Source organism: Coffea arabica, chromosome 2e (genome assembly GCF_036785885.1).
Source record: "Coffea arabica cultivar ET-39 chromosome 2e, Coffea Arabica ET-39 HiFi, whole genome shotgun sequence".
NCBI classification, from domain to species: domain Eukaryota; kingdom Viridiplantae; phylum Streptophyta; class Magnoliopsida; order Gentianales; family Rubiaceae; genus Coffea; species Coffea arabica.
The window spans coordinates 17153231-17165493 of NC_092313.1; the positions used below are offsets into that span (position 1 = coordinate 17153231).

Genomic DNA, 12263 nt, shown 5'->3' on the forward strand with positions numbered 1-12263 from the left:
CTGTTTGCATGAAAATTGTGTTGCGTAAAAATTGCGTTACACTGACGTCCATCTGAAAGATTAATACTATATGTTATAACATTGATGAAATATCAAATTGTCGTTGATTAATATTGATCCCAATATTATGGGTTGATTGTAAACAAATAAACAAGTTTAAAAATTACACATTTTCATCATATTTCAGATACTCAAATTAAGCTCGGTGTCAAAAAAAATTTTTTTATTTACTCATTTTCAGATTACCCCTAGTGATAGTTTTCATTGGATCAACTGCCCCATAGACTTTCAAGAGCGTCAACATTTTTGCCTTCTTGTTGATTTCTCCAACTTCTTCGTCCAATTTGTCAGACACACAGTTGACCATATACGGGTATGCCAAGCACATTACTTCCATTCGTTACCACTAGTCCGATAATGGCGGTGGTTTAAAATTTGGCTATTCTTTTCCGCAAGCAGATTAGGAGGGGAAAAACGGCGAGACTACTCCGCCGCCAGGCCGCCACATCCCTGTGCCCATTTTTAACTCAACCCACGGATCCGTTCCCAAAGATCAGGTTATGTCCTTTGAAAAAAAAAAAAACATAAAGCAACTATTACGGTAATTAACACTTTTTTAAAACATCTGCTGAGGAAAATAGTCCCAGGTCCAGAATACAAAAGCACAAAGAAACAGGACACAAAAGTCTACATTGTGCACAGAACATGCACGAAGTTCGCATTACAGAAGCCTCATGCACCCTGATAAATTACACTGCACAGAGTTTTGTGTCAGCCATTAAGCTTAACATAATCAGGCAGCCCATTTCCCTTTCCCTTATAGTCATCATATTGCATATACTATTTCTCCGCTGCTATCAATATCAAGATCAGGATCACTCTCCATATCTTCTTCCATGTCTTCCTCAACATCTAGGCTGCCAGTAAGGTACTGATTTAGACTGTTCATCCCAGCAGTTGGAATGGTGGCCTCGGTAATTATCTGCATGATTTCATCATCGCTCTGCATAGGCTGGTCTGGCTCCTCAAAATGGTTATTTGCCATGTTGTCGTCCATAAGATCCGCAGGAAGGTTCTTGAGAAACCACTCATGGTTTCTGATCTCAGGAATGGTTATCCTCTAGCAAAACACAAATAACAAGGCAAAACAAAAAAGTTAGGTACTCCCAATTAAATCATCATGAAACAGCATTATCAAGATGCAGCAGCAGATAGGATGTAGCTAGCACGAAATTCAAGCAAACCAAAGATGGACTTCAGTATAATGAGAATAACAGTAGCATCTCTTCCATTTACAAATGACATCTGTCTTTCTCTTGAAGCAAACTAAGTAACAAAGGGACACAGAAATAGGGAAACAATCGAAAGCATCCAATCAAAACCCAGGAATTGGAAAATACAATCTAACCTTTGCAGGTTCAGCTACAAAAATCCTTGAGATCAGATGACGGCATTCTGGAGATATATGAACATAATCGGGAATTGAGTATTGGACGTTCAGAATTCGCTGCAGCAAATTACACCACTTAGCCAAATAACTTAACAAAAGATGACACGTGTATGGAAAAATAGCCTTTGAGATTACCTGTATTGTCTTCCTGAAGTTTTTGGGCTCCTCTGGGTCCTCAAAAGGGTATGCCCCCACAAGCATGACATACAAAGTAACTCCACAAGACCACACATCAGCAATCTATACGAGCAAAAGAATGTTTAATCTTCTTGTGTCTGTCAGGACCATGCTGTTTCTCGCTTATGCAACCCATCAAAATGCTAGCAGCTAAAGCTTGTACGGAAGACACTTCCACTAAAGACTACCAGTGGGGTGATAAGATGGAAGTACATCAAATAGTTAAAAAGTTTAATTTGACCAGTGGAGAGAGCAGTAAGTTCAATATTCCCACATACATGTAGGTGACAGAAGCCCTTTAAGGATGGCCTAATGCAAATAGACAAACCACAAATTCTGCAGGTACACATCTTTTAGAACATCCTGGCAAGCCAATGCCTAATCATCTATGGTGGGTTGAGCACAATAAAGCCAGTAATAAGTTAAAACCAACTATTTATTGCACCATATCCTTAGATTCGGTAACTATAACACGTATAAACTTGTGGTATCAGGGAACTCGTAACCTAACCATGACCCGGTCGGCTCATCAGAACTAGACAGAGACTAATGAGCCTGACGACTTGCTCAGACCTAAACAAACAGTGTGTCTCACTATTAGCTTTGATGGCCATTGTCAGAAATCTTACGACATGCAACAAACATCTTGCAGAAAAACTCAAGACATCAAATTAACTTAATGCAATAAAAAATGCGAACAGCAAGATTTAATGATAGCCTTCTCAAGGATCAATCTCAAGATCAAGATCAGAACGAATGCAGGTGAACCATAAAAATATCTAATACCCTTATTTAATCAGGTTCCTAGAATCAAGATATAGCAACGAAATGGTTACCTTTCCGTCATATTCTTTCTTGAGCAAAACTTCAGGTGCAATATATGCTGGTGTACCAACAGTTGACTTTGGTTGTGAATGCAGCACAGAAGACTAAAAAATAAAGTAATATTTGTCACATATTTAGGCAGACTCCATATAAAGCAACTTTGGAAAGCGGTAAAGCCAGACTGGGGGGAGGGGATCACAAGTTTCTCCAATCTCCATTCACTTGTCATAAACAAAATGCAAGCACATATGCCTTAAAGAAACTATCCTAATTACCACATATACCTGTAAAAAAAAAAAAGTCCCATACCAGCATATTTGAGCTAGATAAATTGAATTAAGCTCATTAATGATAAGAAAACCAAGTAAAACACAGAAGACATATGATACCTTGGAATAGCCAAAATCACAAATTTTTAGCCTGGGAGCAGGGCTACCATCCAATAATGTGTTCTCTAACTTCAAATCACGGTGGCACACTTGCTTTTGAAAAAAAAAAAAAAACTAGTCATTCAAACTGACATACATGCAAGTTTATGCAAAATCCAGATGATATGCAATTATATTAGGACTTAATCTCAGTACCATTGCATGACAGTAACTGACTCCTGATATAAGCTGTTGGAAGAAAAATCGTGCCTGTGTACAAGATATAGCAGATAGTTATAAACATATTTCAATAGTAGTCATACATTTTAACCCTGCTAGAACCGCAAATAAGAACCTCATCCTCGCTGAATCGGCCAGCATTGCAGATTCGCTCAAAGAGCTCTCCTCCCGAGGCATATTCCATCACAATAGCCAGGTGGGTTGGAGTCAATATGACCTATAGTAACATCATAACCACAAGGTTAATGCTTAAATAATTCAAAAACCTTACACGCACCCTACCACTTCCAAATCTATATGTATTATAAATATAATTATAAATATGCACAAACAGTGTGTGTGTGTGTGTGTATTTGGTGGGGGGGGGGGAAGAGAGAGAGAGAGAGAGAGGACTATCTCAAAGTGCATTTACCTCTTTAAATCGGACAATGTTGGGATGCCTCAGTGATCTGTGGTTGATTATTTCTCTTTGCACATTCTCATCAATCTGACATAAGAATCACCAATAAGAAGAATGTTGGCAAAGCCAAAAATGGCTATAGTTCAGAAGATGAAAAGATCATATCTCATACAAGTAGCAATATCTGACTCAGCTCAAATACATTGGTCCAGCTGACTGACTGAATCACTTGAGATCAAACTGTCTACTGATTGATGGAAAGGAACCTACTGGGTATCACTTTTTCATGAACTAGGTTGTCAGCTAATCAGTGCTGTTAAAGTCTAAGAGTCTAAGTTACCTACAGCACCAGACATACAGCTACTTAATATAAGCTATCCATCCTCACCAAATCACAAGTTACTATTTCAGTTTTGACGTCTAATTTGTACACTCCCAAATAATCTGAAGAACCATGTTGCCACGTGCAGTTATAGCTTAGACAGCTGCAAACATTCGAACTCATTACTCACAAACCTTAAGGGCCTCACCTAGCAACAAGACCTTATGGTGATGGAGGATAACCAGTCTCAAAGACCAAACATCCAAATTAGTTTCCTGTAACGTATTGCGTACATCCAGTTTGCAACTATTGAAGAGGTATCTAAACAGAACAAAATTTGCCTATTATCCTGAGAGCACGTGTAATTAGCACAATAAGCTAAAACAGAAAATATGCCTATTCACTACGGATAGAGCTCCAAAGGTCAGTGGACTTATCCTATAAACCCAAGTAGCAGCTTCATTTTATACCGCAGTTACTGAGTAAAACTATGTACCAGTTTAACCATATCTAACACAGATGCTAATTTCATTAGATGAAAGTCAATTCACCAAATCATGAAAACACCGGATTAACGCAAACCCCATAAGCTCATTTCAGTTCAATCGAGGTCTGAGTTAGTAAGTTTTTCCTTTTCTTGATTAGCCTTCAAAACAATTAAACGGGAAGAATATGACCAACACATTTCCCGCCCTAAATATAACTAACACTTCCACTTACCAGAAAAGGCAAACCTCAACAAGATAGCTCAGTCGAAACTCAAAAAAAAAAAAAAATTTGATACACAAACGAACCTTATCGCCTCTCTCAATATACTTAACGGCCACAAGCTCGTTCGTCTGCCTATCTTTCATGAGCCTAGCCACTCCAAAATTCCCGGAACCGATGTCCCGCACCAGCTCGTAGCGATCGCTGTCGTGCATAATCGGCATATCCATTCCCGGCCCCACAGTCAACGCCGCTCGATCCATTTGCCCCAAAGAAAACCAACTCAAACCCAAAAAGCCCGAACCCTGATTTCTTCAATCCCAAATTCAAACCCCAAACACCATTATCATAAGTTCATAATCATCAATCCACAACAAGCAGCTAAACGTGCCTCAAACTTCATCCAAACAAGAACCCTAAGCACAATAAAAATCAAAAACCCCGCAAGCCAAAGTGGCAACTGGCAAGCTGTCGATCACAGAATCCAAGTAAATAATTGTTTGTATGTTGTTCGAAGATAGAGACCTTAAAAAGGATGGTTGATGAGCTCAAAGCAAGGCCGCAAGCCCGTGAAGGTTTTACTTACCACCACAACTCTACTACCGAGTTTCACTTTTTCTTGTTTCTAGGTTCTTTTAGTACATCAATTTCATGATCGTCGTCGTCATCATCAATTCACACGAAGCTGTATAGCTATATATACATGTGTACATCTATATAGAGAGTGTAAGCTCGTGAAGTTTAGTGCTTTTTTGCTGTTCACCTTTTAGCTGTAGCTTATTCTGCATTTTCTGTGTGTTTGGTAGGAGGTTCGTTAACTCGTTCTGACGAAGGGGAAATAGGCTTTTTGGGTAAATTACTCGAGTTGCCGTCAAGTTTCTTACAATTGCATCAACGTCTCATCGAGTATCAAAATAACAAAAGATGGCTCCTTGTACAGGTGTTCAGTAGGGGCGAAAAATAGCAGAACGAAACAAAACATCCACTACTACTCCTTTTTTTTTTTTTTTGGACCAACTTGAACTCCACAAAATGGTTCTCCAGTATAATTTATAGTTCATCAGCTAGTTATACAGAACTTGGTAGCTTGAGAAACTTTGATTCTTCGTATATCCTATTGTTTTATTTATCGTATTTTATCTCCCAAAAAAAAAGTATATTGAATGCTACATATTTTAGGAATTCTAACTATATGTGTTAATAAAAGTTAGATGATAAAGAAACAACCCAAAATTTAATACTACTAAACATGTTGCAGAAAATAAGGAAAGCCAATAGTATAAATTTTACAGAGTCCCTGGCAATTATGCTAGACGTGAGGGAAGTCAATTAATATGATAGACGGACCCATTTTAAAGAATTGTTTTGGTAATTGAAGAGGGGGACGGACGGACGGACGGACGGACGGACTGTTGCTCCTCTGAATCAGCGTAAACTGTAAAGGGTAAGATGGATTTGAAAATTGGTGTGGAAATGACGAGAATGGGCCGAGTGTGAAAGGGTTGGAATGACGAAAGTGACCTTCAATTGGTGGATGGATAAGCTTTAAGGCGGGGAGCAGCGCACGAGGAAGCGTTTAGGAGCCGACAACTGGTGATATGTGGTTCGGCGTCGTTTGGCGGCAAAAAGCCAAAAGGTTCTTTCTTGTGGTCCCTTTTCCTTTTAGGAGTATTTCTTTATGAAATGAAGGAACGGGGCCCCGGATGTCAGGACTGCTGGTCCAATCAGAGATTTTAGTGGGGCGGTGGTGGCGGACATTCAGTGGGCAGTTAGCCCATTTCTGTATGTCACTAAATGGCATCGTGGCCTCATTCAACGAACTTGTTAGATAATGGGCATTAAAATTCTTTCTTTGGGTCCAAGCCCATCCCGTATCATGAATGTGAGTGATGATGCCAGTTCATGCATCAAGGAAAATCTTCCTTTTCAAAGTGTTAAAGAAATCATCAGGGAAATAAAATAAAATAGTTGCATTGACAACCATGGATACAGCACGTCCCATCCAAGCGAAAGGGGATATGGAATTTGCAAGAGGTAACTCTATATATATATATATATATTTATTTATTTATTTATTTTTGTAGTTTACTGCTCATCTTAAAACAAGTCATATGCAATTCTAGACGGAACAGAGGTCTGTCTCATATGTTCCATTTTAGGCCAATTGTAGATTTGTAGGTAGAGTGGTTGTCTATATCTATATAAATTTGAAAAGGAATTTTTACCAACAAGCCTTCACAACCCGTCCCACTCTCAACTCTATTTTCCTAGCATTTTATATTTAATTTATTTCATAAAAAATATCATGGGCACATTACACCCCCACGTTTCCCTCAAACAAGAAGTTAACTCCAACTAACACTCCCACGTCTCTTTCAAACAAGAAGTTAACTCCCACTTACATTAAAACTCTTCCAATTCGAACGCCGTGGGCAGATGGTCCAGTGTATGTTACCCAGTGCCCAATCCAGCCAGGAGCAACTTACACATACCGATTCACCATTGAAGACCAAGAGGGCACGTTGTGGTGGCACGCTCACAGCAAATGGCTTAGAGCTACTGTCTATGGAACCCTTGTCATCCTTCCTAAACTGGGATCCCCATATCCTTTTCCCAAGCCCAGGCATGAAGTCCCTATTATTCTTGGTAATTCTTTCAGTTCCCTTTGTAAGTTTGATAGCCTGTGTTGTTTTCACCAAGTTTAATTAAAGTAAAATGGTAAAATTCAATAGGAGAATGGTGAGATAGAGACATCATCAGTGTTATACGACAAGCTCTTTTCACTGGGGCTGCTCCAAACGTTTCTGATGCTTATACCATTAATGGTCAACCTGGTGACCTATACAGATGCTCCAGTAAAGGTTGCTAATTCCCCGTACCAAGAATCCATCTTTTGTAGAAAAGAAAGCTGAGAACTTGAATAAATAAACGCCTTAACCTCAAATTATATGATACAGGTACTTTCAAAGTCTCTGTGAACTCTGGGGATACAATTCTTCTGAGGGTGCGTTTGGTTCAACAGAATTGGAATTGAATTGGAATTGAAATTCTATAGAATTAGAATTCTATGAATTGGAATTCCAAAACATTGAAATTCTTTTGTTTGAGAAATACATAGAATTGATATAGAATTCATTTGGAATTCCAAATTCTTTGTTTGGATGGGAGAAGAATTTATTAAGAATTAGAATTGTTTCCAACTAACATTTCCTTACATAAAAAAATTCTTCTTTTTTACTATATAATAATTTTTTAACATTTAGCTAATTGTTACTAAAGCTTTAAGGAAAAAGCCAATTAGTGCCTTTAATAATTTATTTTTTTTCTTGCATTTAACTAATTGTTACTAATGCTTTAGAGAAAAAAAAAACAAATTAGTTCCTTTTCTACAAAAAAAAAAAAAAAAATTTGATCAGAAAGCCAGCAAATCAGCAATAAACAGCCAATCTAGCACTAATCAATATTCAGAGTGCCAATTTCTTATCGCACAGGTACAAATATACCAATATGATTGTGCTGGTAGTAAGATTTCCATAATAACCAAAAAGGACTGGGCAAGTACATGATCCAAACAACAGGCATCATTTGGTTTAGGTAGCTTTATACCTTGTGAAACTGAAAACCATGAACTGAGCCAATTCCAGTCTGGAGAGTGAACGTCAATGAGCAATACAAAGAGACCTCCTAATTCCTTTCCCACCTAATATGCTTCCAAACCCAAACACAAACCCACCCCCCCAAACAACAACAAAAAAAAAACCCACACCACTTCCCACCCAATGCACGGCATCCATCTGACCTTGTTTGGCCATGCTGAGATGCATAAAGAACAGTAGAATTTTAAAACTTCCACCCCCTGCATGCTAGTCAAAAGGCCCCTCTAATACCATCCAGGCTCTCTACTAAAGATACTCTGCCAAAAAAAGAAACAAACTTCTGATAAACAGCAGCAACATTGCTATGAATAGACAAAATATCCAATGTTCCATTCTTATAATCTCAAAAATCAGATAGAAAATAGCTGAAATACTCCCTAGAATCTTTCTATAATCTTGTTTTGATCCATTACATAAAAAACAAAGAACTCATCAGAATTTAAAAAGTCATGGATACACGATGGAGTAGTAACAACTTCTACTTTCTCTACTTGGGCGTCCAGCAATCAGCTCAACTTCTTCTACAAAAACAACTTCAACTGAAGCTTACCAAAAAAAAAAAAAATCAATTACCAATGTGCATCAATAGCCAATCCTTTTTTAAGTCATCTCCGAGACCAGAAAAAGTGTCATACTTTGTCCTGTCATTCATAAGTAAGTCAATACCCTTCAACAATTGAAATCTATCCAATTCAATTTTAGATAACTCGTCTTCCACCATTTTTGTTGTAACTTTTGAGCATTCTGAATTTAAGTACTTATCCAGTGAATCTGCCATTCGTCCCAACACTTTGTAAAGTACTTGAGAGCTCGTTAGTTTTCTCTTTGTGCCACGATCATTTGTTGAAGATGAAGCTTTTGATTTTGACCGTTGTCGAGCTAGCAGTGCATTCATAACTTCATCTTCTAAAGATCGTGAATCAGTCTCAAATGATTCCTCTACATTAGCAGACTCTTCAACTTCAGTTTCAACATTAGCCTCAAAAACAGTTTGGGCACCCTCTCCATTTGCACGATCTTGTGAAAACAGTGTACAGATATCCTCCCAATTTTCGACCACAATTTTTTTTCTATAAGGAATAATTTTTGGATTCTCACTTACTCGAGCATTCCATACATCCTCATCACGAACATCAATTCTACCTCTAGAGTAGTCCCATATTATCGCAGACCCAGAGTTACATGACTGGAGCAGTGGGTATAGGATGTCATAGTGTTTCTCCCATGTCTAGAAACGAGATAAAATATTAGCCTTTGTCACAGATATATTGAGCTTATCGAATAAAGCATTCATTACTACGGTGTAGGCTGTTGTCTTCCATGCACATTTACCATCCAATTTGTTTCCTTGGTTCATTTGGTCAATAAAACAGGTGCCCATTACACGATCCATTTCAGGAGTCCAAGTGAAATACCCTTTGCCTTTCCCTTTTGACTGAGATGTTGCTTCAGATGCCATATCTAAGGCAAATATGCACCAGAAAAACATCACAATGTCATGTTCTTAAGAATATATTCAACAGCCACTGCATTATAGAACTAAAAGTGAGAGGCAAATATGCACCAGAAAAATCCATACATATGTTAAATGAAGAACTTATGATGACTTATTTGGACGGAACCTTTTTGCAAAAGCAATTTGGAGATGTTGCTAAGATCATCACTTATGTGCACAAAATAGTTTGGAGATGTCCTAAACTTATTCTGGTGACTTAAAGCTTCTACTGGTAAGGATTTTCCAGCACACTGCAACAAAAGAAAGAAACAGAAAAGTCCCGACAAAGCTTTCTTTCTAGAAACAAGACTAACTGGCTACGAGAAACATCAGAATCCTTCTAAAGCTTCTATGAGTCTTCAAACCAAGAATTTAGTGTACTTCAAATCAAGAAGAATTAAACAAGAACAAGTTTCCGTAAATCATATGAGACATTAATCTTATCTAGATGATGGAGAAATAATATACATTGCAGAATATTGATAATTTACTAGAACACTGCTTGCACAAAATACAGGATATGAAGCACAAAAAAAGGGTGTAATCTGCATTCTCTGTGTTTATGATCTCAGTGTCTTGAAGGAGGATACTTTAGCTTCGGATTCAGCATTTCATCCATCATCAGTCTTAAACATGTGGATATGATTCACGAAGTCAGGTTCTTAGCCAAGGCCACTTCCTGATGTTTAGAGGTCGAATCATTATAATGCAGTGAAATTTTAAACTTGTAGCAGTAATTTTTTGCAGACAAAACGTTTTTGAATGAGATAATTTTTCTGCCTGTAATGTGAATGTAGATCCTATAAATTATCTCTTGAATATTCAATCTACAAAGAACCATGAACAATGTATTACAAAGCCACAAACAAAAGGGGGAAAAAAACTGGATACTAGTAGTGTTTTTTTTTATGTCAAATTCAAGAAATGTTATGTAAATACAGCATCAGGAGCAAGCTTAAAAGTTCAAATACAGAGGCAAATAACTACTTTAATCATTCAGAGCCCCCTGTATGCAGAATGTCTGTAAATAATGCAATCCAGGATCAGAATCATCAGAATCCCAAAACACTCACTTTTTGCAATTGAAAGCAAGAGAAGCCTTCGCAAGCTTCTGTTTCTACCGTGAGAGTAAGCGGTAAGCCACTCACTCAATCCTCATCAACTCATCCTTCAAAAAGCCTCTACTATTCCATTTGCTATTATTATTATTTAATTAATTTCACGAATATTAGGGGAGCAAATGCGATTCATAAGTAGCAGCAGTAAATTTATTTTTTCTTTAAATAAAAAAACAAATATCGATCATAATCCAAATCCCACAACACAATTCAAATCGTCGGATGTCCAGAACCATCATGTGACTCTGTCTGCTCACCAGCCGCCGAAAACTGACTCTTAAAACATATCCAATTCTCTTACTTCACTCACCCTGTTGCCCCTGAAAATCCCCTAAGATGTCCAATTCCCTATTAATTAACCAAACTCTCTTGAAGAAAGACATCAAATCACTCTCTTGTACAAAGATTTTGCCAGTCAAAGAAATTCAGAATTCAATATTCAATGCTGCAAAGTTAAAAATCGAAGGCAAAGGAGAGCTTTTAGTTGTTACCTTCCGGACTGAAGAACCCAGTTCGGAGCAGTCTTGCGATTGCTGAAGTGATGGGTAGATGTGTGGCAGAGCGATGCCGGAGACGGTGGTGGAAGAGACAAAATGTTAGGGTGGCGGTGAAGGGGATGACGCACAGAAGAAGCACTTGCAGTTGAGGAAAAGTGACTAATTAGATCGCGAGAGAGGGCTGCTCACATAGTTGACCCGATTTTAATTTTTTACCCATTAGGATCCGCGTACTAACCCGAATAGGAGGTGAAATTATGGAATTGGAATTGTAATTCTTAGGTCTTACCAAAGAATTGAATTTGTGGAATTGATGGCTCGTAGAATTCAAATTGAATTCTAATTCTCTGGCATTGCCGGTGTCCAAACTGAAGAATTGGAATTGGAACCCCAATTCCAATTCTAAACCCCAATTCTATGGGGAACCAAACGAACCCTGAGAGTCATCAATGCTGCATTCAATCAACAACTCTTCTTCACCATTGCCAACCACCAGCTAACGATTGTCGAAGCCGATGCAATTTACCACAAGCCTTTTGCAACCAGAGTCATCATGCTAGGGCCAGGGCAGACGACGGATGTCCTTCTTACCGCCAATCAACAGCCAACAAGGTACTACATGACTGTGCGTGCTTATGCATCAGCACGAGGCGCCCCATTTGACAACACCACCATGAGTTATGCAAAAATTGTGGGCAATCATGTCAATTTCATTTTGCAAAAATGGTGTGTATCCATTGTAATGACGTAGTCAACGCTATTATCAGGTAATTATTTTCATATATTTTGAATTTTAATATAATTTGTTGCATCATACATCACAATTTCTTCTTAACAGATACAATGTTAACATAGAAGTTAGAGATTCCAGTGGTAACTTATACCTCGCTCTTCAAGACGGGCATGCACGATTCATGTTACGTTGTGATACTTCTTATCTTAGAGATTTAAAAACAAAGGTATACATTATTTATATATATATATATTTAGACAATATTATTTACAAA

General features: G+C 37.9%; 1 protein-coding gene across 1 annotated transcript; it reads right to left on the reverse strand.

The window, feature by feature from the left end:
- Nucleotides 1–596: 596 nt before the first annotated feature.
- Nucleotides 597–5901, reverse strand: LOC113731374 (serine/threonine-protein kinase SRK2E). The gene is made up of 9 exons (XM_027256609.2): nucleotides 4577–5901; nucleotides 3473–3547; nucleotides 3176–3277; nucleotides 3037–3090; nucleotides 2842–2934; nucleotides 2464–2556; nucleotides 1586–1690; nucleotides 1409–1507; nucleotides 597–1120 (listed from the first exon to the last, which is right to left on the reverse strand). The coding sequence occupies exons 1-9, from the start codon at nucleotides 4751–4753 to the stop codon at nucleotides 827–829; spliced, it is 1092 nt and encodes a 363-aa protein (XP_027112410.2). The 5' UTR covers nucleotides 4754–5901; the 3' UTR covers nucleotides 597–826.
- Nucleotides 5902–12263: the final 6362 nt, after the last annotated feature.

What these genes read in the sequence shown, in the direction of transcription:
- LOC113731374 (XM_027256609.2), bottom strand. Translation starts at nt 4,753, where the DNA reads ATGGATCGAGCGGCGTTGACTGTGGGGCCGGGAATGGATATGCCGATT. An exon ending in TCAGTTACTGTCATGCAATG is followed by an intron (nt 2,935 to 3,036) that starts GTACTGAGATTA and finishes TTTTTTCAAAAG; the next exon opens with CAAGTGTGCCACCGTGATTT. An exon ending in TTGTAGCTGAACCTGCAAAG is followed by an intron (nt 1,121 to 1,408) that starts GTTAGATTGTAT and finishes GTGTTTTGCTAG; the next exon opens with AGGATAACCATTCCTGAGAT.